General features: G+C 36.4%; 1 protein-coding gene across 1 annotated transcript in view; it reads right to left on the bottom strand.

Moving 5' to 3' along the window:
- LOC115215846 (sodium- and chloride-dependent glycine transporter 1-like) overlaps positions 1-20,000 on the bottom strand; it is a 167,112-nt gene that overhangs the window by 41,621 nt on the left and 105,491 nt on the right. The window contains exon 9 of the mRNA XM_029785184.2: positions 6,525-6,649. Within this exon, the coding sequence (XP_029641044.1) occupies positions 6,525-6,649 (125 nt within the window). The remainder of the gene's footprint in view (positions 1-6,524; positions 6,650-20,000) is intronic.

Here is a 20,000-nt window from a genome sequence, read left to right as displayed (position 1 = left end):
AAAATCAATGTTATTCTCTGTCACCACCCAGTCAGCATCCAACACATCTTTAATATCTTTATTTTATTGTTTACTTTATGTTAATTTTGCTTTTGCGTATGTTTGCTCCATCTTTGAAATATTCTCTTTCTTTCTTTCTTCTTGCTGTTGTTGCAGTTGGTTTTCTTCTTTATCTTCTTCATCGTTTTCATTTTCTTCATCATCATCATCTTCTTCTTATCCACTTCCTTTCTCTTGCTCATCTTTCGTCGTCGTCATTGTTCTCCTCCTCCTCCTCCTCTCATTTTTCTTTTTCCTCTCCTTTTTCCTCTGCCTCCTCCGCTTGCTCCTCCTCATCCACCCCTCTCATCCACTTTCCCATTATCAGATAGTTATCGCTCTCATCATCATAACCATTAAGATCACCATCATCTTCATCAGCACCGTCATCTTTGCATCATTGCTTTCGTGTCCTTCCTCCTCTTCCCCTTTATCATCATCGTCGTCGTCGTCTTTGCCATGGCCACCACCTCCATCATTTCTTTTTTTAATTAGTGATAGACACAAAGTTTGAAGATGGGATAACAATCAATTAGTCTATACGTGAATGTGTATGCTTTCAAAGTGACATTATGTGGTGTGAAGGAATACATATGTGTGTATGTGTGTATGTACTTGTATGTACTTGTGTGTGTGTGTTTGTGTTTGTGTGTGTCTGTGCGTCTATGTGTGTGTCTGTGTTTGTGTCTGTATGTATCTGTGTGTATGCATGCGTGGATACAACTTGCATGTACGTGTGTTTGACTAAGTACTTTGTATTTGTAAAGAGAAAATATAAAAGATAGACTGATAACAGAATGAGAGAGAAAGGAAGAGGGAAAGAGATAGAGAGAAGACAGCAAGAAAAACATAGAGAGAAAGAGAAAGAAAATGAGAGAGGGGAGAGAGAGGGAGAGAGACTGTACGTTGCCAATGTATAAATAGAAAGCAATACTCTTCGATAAAACTATTGAAAGGAAACGGCGGAAATGAGTGAATATTTGAATTATGGAATCAATGTTAAGAATAGCGAAGACGTCGAAAATGGCGTGTGTAATTAATATTCTAAGACTTATTGTCCTTGTTTGACGTTTTGGAACTAACACTAACCATATCGACGACTCTTGAATCAATTTCCTAATTCTATTATTCATCCTGCTGTATTGACTTAGCTGAAAGAATACACTACTAGCCCAGATTGACTTGTTGTTTTCAGTTGCGTCATTCTGTGGTCTGAGTTCAAATTCCAACGAAATTAACTTTACATCTTATGCTTCTGGAATCAGCACTTGTTAAAAATAAAACAAAACATTACGCCAGTTTAATTTTCTAACGCCACGTCATGCGCTCCAGGACTCTTCAGGCCGTTCATTCGATTTCACAGAGTGTTCACAAAGTCTCTCCGCAGTAAATATTTAATGGTTTTCGGGCGATTCTTGTACACTAGTCCTTTACTTGCTCCCCAGAAAAAAAAACGTATGGCGGTGTTAAATTAGGTGATCTTGGTGGCCAAAGTCCATTCGAAATAATCCGTGCACCGAAAAACTCGTGAAGTAGCGCTATGGTGATGCGCAGAATCAAATAAAATTCACTGCGGAGAGACTTATTGAACACGCTGTATATAAATGATCAAAGTATATAAATGATCCCCGTTACCAAATTACCATAGTGTACAGGTTTGGCCAAAAGTCAACCGACAGTAAATCAAACCATTTAATTCCAAGATTTATTTATGTTTAACAACTGAAACATCATGAAAATTGTTCACACTAAAGTCCTTCTTCAGCGACACATTTTTCCATTCGAGTCAATACAGAATTACAGATAATATTTATGGAATTTTGATTTACTGTTGGGTGACTTTTGGCCAACCCTGTATACATGATCGCAACATCAGGCGTGGTGGCTGTGTGGTAAGAAGCTTGTTTCCCAGCGACAAGGTTCCGGGTTCAGACCCATTTCGTCGCACCTAGCGCAGGTGTCTTCTATTATATAGCTTCGGGCCGACCAAAGCCCTGTGAGTGGATTTGGTAGACGGAAAATGAAAGAAGCCCGTCGAGTACATATATATATATGTATATATATATGCGTGTGTGTCTTTCTGTCTGTGTTTGTCCCCACACCATTGCTTGAGAACCGACGTTGGTGTGTTTATGTTCCCGAAACCTAGCGGTTCGACAGACGAATAGGTACTAAGCTTCCAAAGAATGAGTCCTAGGGTCGATTTCTTCGACTAAAGGCGGTGCTCCAGCATGAAAACAGTCAAATGACTCAAACATATGAAAGAATATCACTCCCTGTCTGTTACAGGGTCATTCATTTACAGCTGAATGGACTGGGTGAATATGAAGGGCTTTTCTCAACGTACCGCTCTGTCGGGAAGCGAAATCGCTTATGGCAGTGACTGCAACATCGTAATCACTAACCAATAGACCACGCTTCTTCATGCTCCTCTTTTCGCCTTAATAGTAAACTATATTAACTACAGACACATATGAGGACGTGAGAATGGCTGTGACGTTAGAGCGGAAGTAGCATCGCTTACCCGTTTCTAGTTGTGGGCAATTATGCCCTGCGTTTCTAACCCACCAGTCGAGTTTGCTATTCGTATTTTTCTGGGAGGGATGACCCGATATACTTACCAGTCAGAAACTAGAGTCGATCGTTATTGACTCCACGTTCACAATACTATTAATTATGTAGAGGTGCAATGGCCCAGTGGGTCAGGCAGCAGACTCGCGGTCCTAAAATAGCGGTTCCGATTCCCAGACCAGGCTTTGTGAGCGATTATTGATCGAAAACGCCTAAAGCAGTACGAGTCTCCGGCAGGGGCTGGTGGCGAAACCTGCTGTATTCTTTCACACAACTTTCTCTCACTCATTTTTCTGTTTCTGTTGTACCTGTATTTCTAAGAGCCACCCTTGTCACACTTTGTGTCACGCTAAATCTCCCTGATAACTACAGTAAGGGTACACGTGTCTGTGGAGTGCTCAGGCACATGCACCTTAGTTTCACGAGCAGGCTGTTCTGTTGATTGGATCAACTAGAACTCTCATCGTCGTAACCGACGAAGTGCCACGATTTAATTATAATAGAGTAGAAAATTAAATTAACAGAGTACAGCAATCGTTTAAATCGTTATTTCCTTTCCTTCTTTGAGTTACAAGTTCAAGCCACACCTAGTTGTAGACTTCAATTTTATCCTTCCGTTCCAGCCTCATAAACGGACGCGGGTTGGTCGCGGGGATGTGTGATATTATTGTTCTGAATTCACTACTCATTGAATTAGTGTGTATCTGGTTGAGTATTCTTCGGACACGTGCATCATTAGTGTAATTGGAAGGAAGATCCTGCCCGTCCTAATATGTGGCGAGGCTAGGCCTTTAAATCACTACACCAATTCATCCAACGAATTTTACTCGTATGATCTGGGTCAAATTGAGCCCACAATGAAGGATATTTACACCGGATGCCACGTAAATTTAAGAGAATATGCACTTCCACCCAAAACTGTGATCTTGTCCTTACGTCACAAGTCAATATTTATGTGCAAAGACGGGGTGTGTGACAGCATCGGTAACTCATCGAAAAAATAACTTGTGCTAATCACTTGTGTACCATTACGTTCTTATTTCGAATCACGCTGACGTGGATCCTGGATTTCAGGAACCGATGGTGTCGACGGCACTGAGAATATTCTCAACCTCACCTTTAATGCGTGGCTTGGTTCCTTTATAAGCAATCAATATTTGGTTATGTCTCTTCATCTTCTGAGTTCAAGTACCACAGAAGTGGATACAGCAGCCGAATGTCAATTAATTAAGCATCATTCGCTTTAAATGACGTGACAACAAGTGAGCCTTATGTGATTGCTAAACCTGCCTGAAATACTAACCAAATCAGCGTCTATCACAACCTACCGTTTTAAAAAGGAATATATCAAATAAAATTATATGACGGTAAGTTTTGTGCTTTTAGCATTGAGTTCAAATCCACTTCAGATGCTTGTCATGAATCTACGGAGTATATTTAAATTCGTTTCCGGTAGTTTATCAGGTTGCAGGAAAAGAGATAATTTGATTTTGATAAGTTTATCAGAATAACAAGAGTTGGATATTCACTTCGCATATCCAGAGCCTGATGAGACTAATGCAAAATATACGAATAAAATCTCCATCAAGACCTAGAAATTTAAAAACTCACATGGTTTGCAAATTGAACCTCTACACATATAAAAAATGGAATAGTCACTGTTGCAATACATATCATTCGAGGTATGTTCAGTCAAATCTGGCTTGGACTAAGCTACAATGTTAGATGAAAATATCTGAGGATAAAAGCACGTACAGAAATTGATGACCGGAGGCTTGGTTTCGGAGTTTATATTTGAGTGAATTTTAATGTACCAAGGGACCAGGTAATCATACTAAAAGACAACATAGGTAACCTAAAATGTCTGGCACCCAGATGTGTCGGTTGCTTTAGATTATCGTTTCAAACAGAACATACAGTGGGGGGAAATAAATATTCATGCATGTCAAAATTCTTTATTTATTTAATTTCGAATGAACATAAATGGGATATAACCAATACTATATTTGCATACACATGCATAAACTAAGAATATGCAAAAGAAACTAATAAATTATAGTAACTAATGAATTTATATAGAATTATAAATATTTAGGTGTGAAAAAAGTATTCGTACAGAATAAATTTATGATTTTCTATGCCACAAAATACTGTTGAAATAATTTTCTTTTTACAAGAACTTTCTCGTTTGTTCCAATAATCTTATCAGTTGTCATTTTTAAGTGTCAAAACGCTAGCTTCTTCATTCAGCACTGAGACAACATAAAGTAGTATCGTAATAATGGCGAAAAGTAAAGAACTCACAAATTCAGTGAAAAACTTAATTATTGAACAGTGAAAAGCAGGTAAAAGTTACAGGAAAATATCAGAGACCCTATGTATTCCATTTTCTACCATATCTTCATTTATTCAAAGATATAAAAAATCGGGAACTGTTGAAAACAGAATAAGATCCGGTGCACCGCGCAAGATTTCTCCTACATCTTTAAGAAAAATGAAGCGAAGAATTAAAAAGAAAACGCAATGATCACCAGAAAGGAGTTGCAAGAAGATTTGTTAGCTTCAGGTACTAGTGTTACACTATGAACAATCAGCAATGAGCTTCATAGGAATGAACTGAAGTCACGCTCTCCTAGAGAAACTCCGCTGTTGACTAAAAGGCACAGGGATGCCCGTTTAAAATTTGTTTATGAACATAAAGATAAACCTGATACATTCTGGGAAAATGTTCTATGGACAGACGAGTCGAAAATCGAATTCTTTGGGCGAAATTCGCGTAGCCATGTTTGGAGGAAAGATGGTACCGCCTATTCGCCGAAAAACACAATTCCTACCGTAAAGTTTGGAGGTGGCAGCATCATAGTGTGGGGGTGTTTCTCTGCTAATGGTACTGGCAATTTACATATGATAGGTGGTAGAATGAATGCAGAGATGTACCAAAATATTTTGAACAATAATTTACGGGACTCTGTAGAAAAGCTCCAGCTTTGTGAAGTGTGGGTTTTACAACAGGATAACGACCCTAAGCACACGGCGAAATCTACCAAAAAATGAATTGTCGATCACAATATAAAATTATTAGAATGGCCAAGCCAGTCACCTGGCTTGAACCCCATGGAAAATTTGTGGCGTTATTTGAAAATTAAAATTCATTCAAGAGCCCCAACGTGCATTCCAGATTTGAAGAAAATTTGTCAAGAACAAAGGGAAAAAAAATCTTAAAGAAACATGCAAGTCATTGATTAAGAACAACAAAGAGATTGATTGAAGTGGAACTGAATAATGGTTATGCTACGAAGTATTATATCAGAATTATCAGTTATTTATGTTCTGTACGAATACTTTTTTCACCTCTGAATATTTACAATTTTATATAAATTCCTTAGTTACTATAATTTATTAGTTTCTTTTGCATATTCTTAGTTTATGCATGTGTATGCAAATATAGTATTGGTATATCCCATTTTTGTTCATTAGAAATTAAATAAAGAGAATTTTGACATGTACGAATATTTATTTCCCCCCTCCCCCACACTGAATGTCTGCGTCTCATTTGCTTAATGTTGTGTAATAACCGGAAGTAGGCACCGACTCTTAAGAAGCACTATAGATGACTAGATCTGTTTCTATATCAAACATTAGAAATTTAACACACGACATAAGAAAGAACAAACAGCTGAATATTCAGTCGAGAGATCGATGACTCCGATTTTACCACCACTATTATGCTGCGTCCAAGACCAAAGGCAGCTGATTCTCAACTTTTGAGACCACGTAGTTGCAATCAAATATAATATGATGAATTAATTCAAAGTTGATGAAGTAATGTTATATTGTCTCTATTTGCCTGAGATATGAAGAACATTAAACTTTCCATTTGAGATTTGGGCCTGTATGTGAAATTTCGCACCTACCTTCCGTGATGACGTCCTCAACAGAAGCACCTTTCACATGAGCCATGTGACCAATAACCATAAATATAGCAATTCCTGCATAGATGCTGGTCAAACAGTTTATAATGGGAACCAGTATGGCGTCTCTGAAAATTCAGAACAGGAGAAGATAATTATTTGCATATATATATATATATTTATATTTATATTTATATTTATATTTATATATACATTCACATATACATATACATACATACATACATACATACATACATACATACATACACACACACACACATATATATGTTAGTCTGTTTGTGCGCGTGTGAGTGTGTGTGTATGTATGGAGAAATAGAGAGTAGGAGAGAGAGAGAAAGAGAGAGAGAGAAAGAGACGGAGTAACTCGCAAAGAAAATAATTAGTTTCGCTAGGATATTCGCTTTTCAACAAAGGGTGGTAGAGTAGCGAAAGCGAAGAATGAGGTGAGTAGATATGTGTGAATAGAATGAAAATGGGAAAGATCACTTGTGGAAAGAAGGATTTTGTGAAGCGAACAAATTGAAACAAATTGTATGATAGAAGAATTAAATGATAAAGGAAGAGAGAGAGAGAGAGAGATAGAGAGAGAGAGAGAGCGGGAAAGAGGGTGAGTAAGGAGGAGGGAAAAGATGTTTGTGAGAACGGGAAACTAAAGAATTCCGAAAGAGGGAGATGAGGAAGAGAGTGGACGAATTTGAGGAGAGTGGATGAAGTAGGGGAGAATTGATGAAATGGAGGAGATGGACGAAGTAATGGAGAATGAGTGAGGTCAACAAAGATCATTGTTAAGGAAAGGTGTTAATGATGGACTTTATGTAGGTTCACACCCAGAATAAAATTAAGCAAGAAAACTTCATACACACACGTCCCCGCGTGCGTGCGTGCGAGTGTATACATGGATGTATATGTAAATGTGCGTGGCCTCGTAGTTAGGATATCGGAATCACTGTAAGAAACGAAGCCACCTATCGAAGCGGGTTCGATTCAAGAATTGGATGATACGTTGTGTTTTTGGGTAAGGTAGGTCATTTCGAGTTACTCCAGTCTCGTCAACTGACAATGACCAGCTACTTTAGTGATTTGCCGGTTTAAAAATGGGAGGGACGAGAGAGTATCTATATCTGCTCGTGATTACATTGGCACTTAAAGCAGTTAACTAAATCCTGCTACAAATCACGCTGGTCAAATTCGCTTGCGGGAGTCGAAGAAGCGTAAACAAATCCACAAAATGGGGCATTCATATTTATAAATGCAAGCATAGTTTTGGCCTGGACACCGTTATAGTGAACAAGAGTATTGATATAGAAAAATCTGTCAGGACCTGATCCGTTTAAGATATTTGATCATGAATCTCTGTCTAGATAAGCAAAATAAAATTAATTCTGATTTAAAATTAAAGATGTATTCACCGTTGAACAGAATTATTTTTTTTTTATCAGATAAGCAATACTCGTAATTTTGCTCCGTTTCCTTTCAATGAAGAGTCATTATTTTTATATGAATACCTATATTTTCTTTTTTTTTAAATTCCAATCATGTTTGGACAAAGCCGTGCCTTATATTCTTGATGGAGCGTTAAAAGTGTTTATCTCCTAGATATACACAGTTTGAGTAAACACAAGTTTCACTGTCAAACTGATGCAATTTTGGATGGCATCATCATTGATTGCGGATATTTGTGGATACCATTCTGCAATGAACAATGTGGGTTATGAAGCAATAACATTCTAAAGATGTTGTTGCACGAATGGAATTACATTTTATAGTTATTCAGTAATTATTTATGGTTTTAGCTTTCAGTTTTCACTGTTAGTATGAAAGATTTTGTGAAATCGTGATAGTGGGGGGAAAAACTGACTATAACGTGGTCCTGACCTAATAACTTTCTGTGAAATTTGTTACCAAATTTTATGATTATCATTGTGACTATACTTATGCTTGCACCGAGATTATATGAGCTCGGTTATATTCCACAATGCATTGCGTTTTCTCATTTTATAGCGATTCTCCTTAAGACCACTATTACTTAAGGCATTAATATAATATTTTACATAATATGTATTCATTGAAGGAATAATCACAGCAAGAGTGGTGGAGAAAGGAACGATAACATTCTTACAATAATGTTTATTATGGCTGGCGGGTTGTTTTCTTAACGGCATAAGTTATACAACTACTTCGAAAATTTCGAACGATACTACAAAATAAAATCGTATCATTACAATAATATGTTGTCGAAATGACAATTGTCAACCAATCTCCATAATACGTCACAAATAATGATTCAAGCACCAGCATTTGTCAAGCTTCAACAAATAGCTCTTACAAACTCAGATACGTTGAATACAAATCTACATTTATCATAGCAACAGGACAATCAAACACAACATTTTACAAACGTATTTGAAATGTAATATCCAGACATATAAATGCTAATATAAAATCGGAAATACTTCATTTACAAGGGATTACAATGAACAGTGGCTTATCTGTCAATATCAATTATCTTTGAAAATCAGCATCACTTTCAGCATTAGAAACTTCCTTCGTTTTATTTAAAATTAATTTCATTTTGCTGACTTCGGAGCCAGTGCAATTTGAAAAATTTAAACCGAAGGAATCCGTACTTGATTTGCTAAAATAAAAAATAAATAAATAAATAAAGTATCACCTCCCTTGATTTTCACAGCGTCTGTACAGAAGCTACAAATAAATTTTGTAACTTTATAATTAATACATAATTGTATTGTTCCAACAGAGTATAATACATATGGAATATATCTATCTTATAATCACATTACGTTGAAATTTAGATATCCATAATCTATAACAGTCGTGCAGTAAATATTGTATGATACTTAGTGATATACGGGGGCTGTTTTCAAAACTATTTTCTGTTTTGTCTGAATCAGATTATTTATAGCGCTTTCAATTGTATGGTGGACCAAAATAAGAACAACTATTTCACAATGCTTAACTTTATTTATAATAAGTAATTTTACTCTACCTCTTGAATTGCGTAATTTAATGTTGAGTTTGAATACATTACTGTCCACATTTTCCGCAAAACCATACAAACGCATGCACAAAAACATACATAAATACACGTGAATACATACATACATACATACATACATACATACATACATACATACATACATACATACATACATACATACATACATATGTTCATGCATTCCTTTGGTAACATCTTTTAACCACCAAGTGTCGAAGTGCATCCCTTGACCAAGTTTGCATACATGGGGCTGATAACATCATAATACTTAGAAGGCAACTGTTTGAGCAACGTTCTTTATCTGATAAATCTACTGCAACGCATCATCAGATGAAAGGATGAGCCTTTATGAGCAGAAGACTATGCATGGATAAATTAGTAAAACGCTTCGAAATGATAGTAATAGTGAGCAGCCTATCATGGAACAATAGCCGGATTATTACCTCCCACTTTACAATCCACGAACAGGAAATATCAATCAAGTAGCTGATGCACCAAAGAGATAGGGATGCAGGAAAAGCAGTAAAATGTGACAATCGATGCAGACTTTGTCGAGTTCACACTGAAGATATAACCTACATCATAAGCATTTGTCCGAAAATGTCGTCACTGTATTATCTGCCGATGAGACATGATGTTGTAGCTAGGACACTCAATAACGAAATCCATCAGAATGATAATCCCGAGGACAAAGAAATAAGAATCTACAATATGATAGAAACCATAGTGACTCATAATAAAAAGGAATACTGGTGGACTGTCCCTGTGAAGACCTCAATAAAATGTAAGCACAACAGACCTGATATAATGATTTGGGAGTGAGAAGGGAAACTATGTACAGTCGTGGAAATTAGTTACTCAGCGGATGTTAACATACAGCTGAAGATAAGGGAAAAAGAGAATATCTACGCTGAACTATTGAGAAATCTGCAGTTACTCTCTCCAGCTTACAAGTTCAGGTTTATACCTGTAATTATTGTGGCCCTGGAATATGTAACGCACTGCCTAAATACAAATCTCGAGGAATTAGGCTTCTAAAAACCAGAAAGGAGAAAGCTAATTCGAAAACTTCAGATCCAATCTATCACTGGAACTGTAAAAATCTGTAAAAATTTCGACAGGTTTTTTACTTAAATATATATGAGCATGTCTAGATATGCAACTATATGCATGAGAATACATACATAAAGCAAAACCTAGAAATCTGCACAGATACATACATACATACATACATACATACATACATACATACATACAAAAATACCCTGTTGTTGATGGTGAAGTTCGAATGAAGGAGCCTTGGATCTATGTTAAAAATCGGCTCCCTCTTCATCTATTGGCAAGAAATTTTGAAATAAAACTGATGATACATACATACATACATACATAGCTACATATATATGTGCTTTCTATGCTTTCATAGCAAAATTAGTATGTGTCTTTTCGATTATAATTTCTTCAAACTGAACCGAATCTAATGTCGGTAAAACAAAATTAATTTTGATTACAATGAAGAAAGTTTCTAACTTTGAATGTAAGGTTGTGATTTACGGATAATTGATGTTGACATATAAGCAACCGCTTCTCGTAAAGCGCACACTTCTGTCTACGCAAGCACACACACAAATACAACACACACATATACACACACACGCACAAACACACACAGACTCACACATATATACAGGGATACACGCTACAGTGTTATTCCTCTTATATATATATCCAATTTTTCTCCCAGCTCTTTTGTATTCTATCGCATATACACACTTTTATGTCACATTCAGACGAGAGAAAGCATGCTTGCTTCATTTCTTTCTAGTCTTTCTAAGTTCTTTCGCGGAATGGCTGTGTGGTAAGTAGCTTGCTTACCATCAACATGGTTCCGGGGCACCTAGGGCAAGTGTCTTCTACTATACCCTCGGGCCGGCCAAAGACTTGTGAGTGGATTTGGTAGACGGAAACTGAAAGAAGGCTGTCGTATATATGTATATATATATATATATATATATATATATATATATATATTGGAACGCCACGCATCCACTTCCAAGTAAGTTTTATCTTTATATATATATATATATATGTGTGTGTGTGTGTGTCTGTGTTTGTACCCCCCCCCCCAAACATCGCTTGACAAGCGTGCTGGCGATAGAATAAGTACTAGGCTTACGAAAAATAGGTCCTAGGGTCAATTTTCTGAACTAATGGCGGTGCTCCAGCATAGCCGCAGTCAAATGACTGAAGCAAGTAAAAGAGTAAAAGAGTATATATTTATACATACATACATACACTCATACATACATGCATACATACATACATACATACATACATACACACACACACACACACACACATATATATACATAACATACATACATACATACATACATACACACACACACACATACATATATATATATATATATATGTGTGTGTGTGTGTGTGTGTGTGTGTGTGTGTGTGTGTGTGTGTGTGTATGTGTGTGTGTATGTATGTATATAAATCCTTAAATCCTTAAAAATGTTTTAGCCCGAAGGCCGCGGCCATGCTGGGGCACCACATATTTGTATATATATATATTTATATATTTGTTTGGTTTGGCACCGGTATCTAATCTAGGGCGAAAAATATTCTAATCAGGTATCTGATCAAATGATATTTTCAGACACTTCTCCCACTATATTTGAAGAGACCGAAAATGGTCAAGCAGCTGATTTTATTCTTCTGACTAATTCATGAAAATAAATGTAAAGAAACACAACAACAATCCAACATTGTTATCCAAACATACAATACCGAGGCCTGAAGACCTTGCCCCATCGTGGTCGTGTCTGTGAGCGACTAAAATCAATTAAGTATGTATGTATTGATCTATTCACTTCGTTTTTAATTTTACTTTATTGATTTGTGCTTAATATTTCTATTTTGGACACTGACTCACTCACACACAAACACAGATACACAGACGCACACAGACGCAAACAGATAGACACTCTCACACACACACTCATTGATAGAATGCTGTGATTTAAACTCATCCGCACACTTTCATGGCATTGCGTGCATACACACAGAAACACACACACACACATACACACACGCACACAAGTATTTTCATATTCAAGTACATTCAGTCACGCAGATATATTTACGCAAATATACGCATACAGATACAGGTGTGTAAACTCTCATATACACATAAACACACACTAACCTGCACAATCGCCTACCTTCAGATATTCACACGCTTACTCACTCATGCATTCACACACACTCATATACACGCAATACATTAACACATGCTCACACACAATCACAGGTTCTCTCTCTCTCTCTCTCTCCCTCACACACATTCACACACACCATTCACAATCACACACACACAATCATACGCTTTCTCTTTCACACATATTGACATGCAATCAGATTCCCACTCTCTCTCTTTCTCTCTCTCTCTCTCTCTCTCTCTCTCTCCGACACAACAACACACTCTGAAAATTCCAAAATTCATTCTTACTAACGTTTCATTGACTTTCAATGACATCCCTCCACCCAAGATTTCGTTTATTAAATTATAGCATAAGTATTATACAATTGAAGACATCTTGCACCGATTTGGTATTGGATTATGCTGATTGGTTGTTAAGAGTCACGTGTTCAGAAAATCATTGTTTTGTTTGCCTAATACCATCATATGCAGCTTTTGTTCACATTTATTTCCCGTGAATTGTTTGTTTAAAGAATTATCCTTTCTATGTGTACAATAAATGTATGTTTGTTTTCCTTCCCGTCTTCATTTTCTTTCTACACAATGTAAACACCATTATGGATGTTTTCTGTTTTTTACAAATTCTCTTATGAGATGCTTTCCTTTTCTAAATATTTTTATATGTGTTATTTTATACAAGCAGCAAGAATATTCTATTTTTAAAAAAATAAATAATCACTATTTCTTGAGGAATATCTTAAACATCGCCAGCTTTCGAAAGATTAAATTAAAACTTCTATTACTTAACTCTTTTAAATCATATCCTATATTATGTATCTCTCCTTTTTCAGTCTTTAGGTATCTTTTCTTCAACCACTTAATCTTCCATTCACTCATTCACTCCTATTCTATCTTTATTACAAGCGATATGTATTTCAACCGCTAAGATTTAGAGAAAAGTCTTTTGAAAGCTTAATGTCGACTGTTATTTTTTTTACTTCCCTAATTGGTGCTGAATGCTGGATCAGTCTCAGTTTCAGAGTGCAATATTCGACCAAGAATATAAACATTATTTTGGCGAAACTTTATGAAAAATGCTAATCACAACGACTGTGGAATTTATTAAGAGAAAGTGCAATGTTTCTTATTGTATGATGAAGACCTCCATTGTATCTACGCACGTGTTCGATTTTGTGACCCAGAAGCATCCACCTTAGCGAATAGGAGCTTTTCGAACTAATCAGAATAGGAAGATTCGTACGCACAACAAGAAGATTTCAACAGGATTTAAAGAATATAACATTAAAACATTTAAACTTTGAAAGAACACTTTCGATCGCTCGAACAAAACTGGAAATTGAATGAAGTTAAGAACGGCACTGTGACAGACATTTTTCCTACAATATTGCCTTTTATCTAAAGAAAAACTAATACCAATACATTTAATTCTATCGATTTTCAAGACAAGCAAGTAACAATCCGGTTAGTAGCAGACGTCAGGTTAAATATTCAGCTTTACGAAGAACTGATATTGCATTCTAGTTTAATAAATCCAACCAAAATTGAGTTAACTACTGTGAGTACTTCTAACCGAAACATTATTAGTCTTAAAATTAAGGAAGCAACCAATTTACCATTATCGAATTGCAACATTTCTCTTACTAATTGGTTCAGTAGTAAAAGTAATAGTTCTCTTTTAAAATTTATAGTATCATATAATTCAACTTCATCCTTTAGCATCTACTAATATCTACCACTATTGCTTTATTAGATTCTCCCAAGAATAATATTTTACTCAATTATTCAAATATCAAACTAATCCTGAATGTAAGATCGCCATTATTTTGTTCGATAATGCTCTATGTTTAAGGAAGAAATACGCTTTCTAATTTTAGTAATTTTAGTATAACGAAAGGTAGAATACTTTTGCAAACATTTGTGAGTTATGGTCGCTATATTTTACATTTATTACTTCTTATTTATTTATTGCCCACAAGGGGCTAAACATAGAGGGGACAAACAAGGACGGACAAGGGGATTAAGTAACATGTACTTAATTTATCGAACCCGAAATGATGAAAGGCAAAGTCGACCTCGGCGGAATTTGAACTCAGAACGCATTTCTTTACTGCCCACAAGGGGTTAAACAGAGAGGGGACAAACAAGGACAGACATAGGTATTAAGTCGATTACATCAACCCCAGTGCTTAACTGGTACATATTTAATCGACCCCGAAAGGATGAAAGGCAAAGTCGCTCTCGGTGGGATTTGAACTTACAACGTAACGGCAGACGAAATACCGCTAAGCATTTCGCCCGGCGTGCTAACAATTCTGCCAGCTCGCAGCCTTCATTTATTACTTCTGTTATACAGTTTACATTGTTGAGTATGTACAAAGGCGGCCATTGTGTGATGGACGTTTTCTACAGCCCTACACTGTCTGGTGTTTCTTACTGAACCCCCATTCATCGAAGTGACATGAGTATTCATCTCAAACTAGAATACGAATGGACTGACATTTTGTTTAACTAACCAAGCAATATTTTTTTTACTGTAAATTATTATATAGTTCGTTTTGGGATTTGGTTTGCAAGATACTTTATATGAGTTCCTGGGTTGAAGCATATTCTGTTGGGTCTGGGGAGAGTCATTCTCTTTTAGTGCCTTATTATTTAACACACTCACCGGTAAAATTTCCACTTTTTTCTTATTTTTATTTTCCTAAAATTTTCGTTGCGTCTTGCAACCTTTTCAATAGTCTTGACTCTGTTCGTTATTTACACTGCGTTCCCTTTTGTTTGTTTGTGCGCATGTGTGTGGGTCAGTGTGTGTGTGTGCCTATACATGCATACATGTACGTATGTATGTGTGTGCGTGTTTGCATGTGTATGTATATATGTGTGTGTATGCATATGTATGTATGTATGTGCATCTGTATGTACGTATCCTGCATATTTATGTGTTTGCCTGTCAGTGTTTGTGTATTTTCTATGTACGTGTGTGTGAGCATGTGTTTGTATATGTATGCACCTCTGTCTCCTTGTGTGTGCATATCTGTGTGTGTGTGTGTTATGTAACTATGTACCATGTTTGTATGTATGGATGTGCATCTTTATATGTGTGGATCCGTGTCTCCATATGTGTCTATTCTTGTAACCCATGTACCTATCCGTCTCTGTGTTGATCTGTTTATTTACATATCTAAATGCTTACATACAGAAATAAATTCAAAAGAAATTTAAATATATAAAAAATAAGAAATAAAAAAATATAAGAAAATATAACAAAAAAAAAAGAAACAACAAAAAGAATAAAAGAATACATACATATACTAAGCTACACATAGAAACACACACGCACTGCTGTTTGTGTGTGTATGTGTGCGTGTGCATGTATGTATGTGTGTGTATATATATATATATACATATATATATATATATATATATATATATATATATATATATATATATATATATATATATATATATATATATATATATATATATATGCTTTATTTAAAGCAGCAGAAAATTCAACAAAACCTGTTACTCTGAGTTTCCCGTTGCCGTTCGTCGGACAGTTTTTGCTAGACACGGGAAACTCAGAGTAACAGGTTTTGTTGAATTTTCTGCTGCTTTAAATAAAGCATATTACTCTACTTTGAGTACTCTCTTTTCCACCTTGTTTCACATTTATGTGTTTACTCCGGTATATATATATATACACACATTTATACGGCGGGCTTCTTTCAGTTTCCGTCTACCAAATCCACTCACAAGGCTTTGGTCGGCCCGAGGCTATAGTAGAAGACACTTACCCAAGGTGCTATGCAGTGGAACTGAAGCCAGAACCATGTGGTTTGTTAGCAAGCTACTTACCACACAGCGACTCCTGTATATATATATATATATATATATATATATATATACATATGTTCGCAGATACGTATATGCAAAAATATTAAACTGCAACTTCATATTCTATGACCTGAGTTTCAGCTCACCGATTCTCCAACAAAATCTAAGCAATGCAACGGGAATCAAAGGGAAGTTGAAGCAGGTCTGATCACTGAACATGAGAAAACATACACTGCACGAGAAACACAAACAACAAACAGTTTTCTGAAAGATCGATTGAGATACAAAATACCGATTAACACATTACTCAACTGTAAAGAAGTCGCTGGGAGTTTTGTGATTCCAAGCGCTGTTTCTACAGCCAAGAACGTTAATTCATTGAACAGTTAACTCGATGTCGTTCCAACTACTGGTAATTCTATAATTTATGCAAAGAAAGATTTGAAAAATTGAAGAATATTTTCTTGACATGCAACGTCAAGGTAAATTCATGTGGTGAAAAAAGTGGTGAGATTTTGTTGTTATTGTTAATAGTGAAGTTCAATTCAGAACGTGCAGTTTTATTAGGTCGTGACAGTTTTGTATTCTAGTCGTGACAAGTTTGTATTTGTTGTGATACGAAAACTGAAATTCGCAACTTTTCTTCTACGATGGTCATATTCTTAATTTTTAACCCTTTTACTTGTTTCAGTTATTGGACTATGGCCATGCTGGGGCACGGCTTTGAAGAGCTCGGTGGAAGTAATCTAGCACGGTGTGATTTTTTAAAAAAGTCTGGTCCTTCTTCTACCACTGGCTCTTAACGACGTCTACGTTACAGACACGTAACCAAACCAACACCCAATGTCAAGCGTCTTCAAGGGTAAACACAAGTGCACACACACACACACACACATACACACACACACGTGTGTATGTGTATGCATACGACAGGCTTCTAAATTTCTGCTCTACTTTCGCTGACAACTTTAATTGAGAAGGCATTGGTATACACAGTGCCATAGGAAAAGATACTTGCCCAAGGAGTCATGCAGTGGCACTGAACCGGAAATCATGCATTAGTGAAGCGAACTTCTCAGCTACGCGACCTTGCCTGCATCTGAATTTGTGGAAAAATTTCTTTGCTATTTGTAACAGAGCAGCCAATCATGTGTCTGCACTTTGCTGCATATATCAGATTAAAACGCAGCGAAATCCAGAGATTACCCACTGGCTTTCATGGGTATATTTAAATAACAAGCATTACCAGTCATGTATCCCTTTGTACTGCCATTCTGTTTAACATTACTACATGGTGTTTTAGTTATTGCTGTGTCTAGCCTCGGGTCTGCTCTGATTGAATAAAACAATAACCCAGCATGCTGTAGCAATAACCATCCAAAATTTTCTTATACATAAACTAGCAGTATCGCCCGGCGTTGCTCGGGTTTGTAAGGGAAATAACTATATAAGCATAATAGCCATCTCAATATGGCTAACCACAAAGGGGGTGGGGGTACTGTAGCTTTTTTACGTTCTGAGATAAATTTTTAGAGAGTTACTTCCCTTATATATGCCAAAAATGCCTTAAAAAATGGGAAAAAATTGATGGTAAATTTTTTTTTTATCGTAGACTCATCGTAGACGCGCGCTAATACCCAGAAGGGCTCGATATGAATCACGACTCATAAGATACCGGTTTTGGTTAAACTGCACCGCAAAATGTGGAGTAGTTAGGAATCTAAATCGTAGGAGACAGACAGCACACAACCTCTCTTTTATATAAAGAGATATACATACATATTACATACATATATATATATATATATATATATATATATATTATATATAGACTATATATTATTCAAAGAAGAATACAGTGTACGTTCAAACAGAAAAGAGTACCCGAAGAATAGGATATCTGACTCACTAGAAAGAGCAGTTAAAAACTCCAAGCCACCAATTGTTGTAATTCCGAAAGTGATTGGATTAAGGTAAACGTTTTTATTTTCCAAGCACTTTCGGAATTACAACAATTGGTGGCTAGGAGTTTTTAACTGCTCTTTCTAGCGAGTCAGATATCCTATTCTTCGGGTATCTCTTTTGTGTTTGAACGTACACTGTATTCTTCTCTGAATAATATATAGTCTATTAACTAATTTTTTTTCTTTCTCGCTAGACTACTGGTAACTAAGAATTTTTCGATGAATATTCCTGCTACCCTAAGATTTTAATTAATGTCGCGACTGTAGCAGAAAACTTAATTCCCAATGAGATGTTTCCGGATTCCGTCCCGCTGCGTGGCAACTTGGTCGAGTGTCTTCAGCTATAGCCTCGGGCTTACCAAAGCCTTGTGAGTGAATCTGGTAGACGTGTATATATATATATAAGCATATATATTTACGTGTGTGTAACTTTCTGTCTGTGTTTGTTTACCCCGCTACAAAGAATAAGTTCTGGGGTCGATTGCTTTGAGTAAAACCTTTTAAGGCGTGCTCCAGCATATTCGCAGGCAAATGACTGAAACATGTGAAGGAATAGAAGTATAAATGAATATATATATACATTTGCCTGTGTGTGTGTGTGTGTATATGTGTATGTGCTTAAAAATGTAAAGACCCCCCCCCCACTTTTATCATGAATGACCATTATATTGCACCTACAATGTTACGCTTCAAGGCAGTCCAGGGAAGGTTGTTTATGGAAGACCAGCAGTCATGCTTGCATACCAGTCCTCTTCTCTCTATTCCACCGATGTTATCTAAGAGAAAGGCAAAAGTAGACACACCTTGGCACCAATGACGTCGCAATTGGTTTCTGCAGCTGAGTTAACTGGAGCAATGTGGAATAAAGTGTCTTACTCAAGAACACAACACTACACACAGCCTGGTTCGGGAATCGAACTCACAAACTTATTATTTTTAGCCCGATGCTGTAACTACTGAGCCATGCACCTACACGCCTGTATGTATACATGCATACCGAACTCTTATTTTCTCTCGTACTCTCTCTATTGTTGATACTCGTCTTAAAAATTAAAGAAGTTGTACTCTGACAAGAGTATTGAGTAGTCTTTCAGTTTAATATAAAACTGCTTTTATTATAAGGTTAAATCAAACATAAATGTGTGTGTGTGTGTGTGTGTGTGTGTGCGTTTGTGTGTGTGTGTGTGTATGTGTGTTTGTGTGTGTGTATGTGTGTGTGTTTGTGTGAGTGTGCTTGCGTATGTATCTATTGGACGACATTGCTCACTTTTATGTTTTTGATACGAGACGAACTGCCTTGAAGCATTTATGCATGTATCTGTGATATTTGGCTGTTATTTCTAGGATACAGGCAGACAACTTAGAGAGCCCCTCCCGCTGTAGATACCCCGCCACCTCATTAAAAAAAA

Source organism: Octopus sinensis, linkage group LG9 (genome assembly GCF_006345805.1).
Source record: "Octopus sinensis linkage group LG9, ASM634580v1, whole genome shotgun sequence".
Taxonomy (NCBI): Eukaryota; Metazoa; Mollusca; class Cephalopoda; order Octopoda; family Octopodidae; genus Octopus; species Octopus sinensis.
Note: the sequence above shows the minus strand (reverse complement) of the source record. Positions and strands in the feature narration are given on the sequence as shown.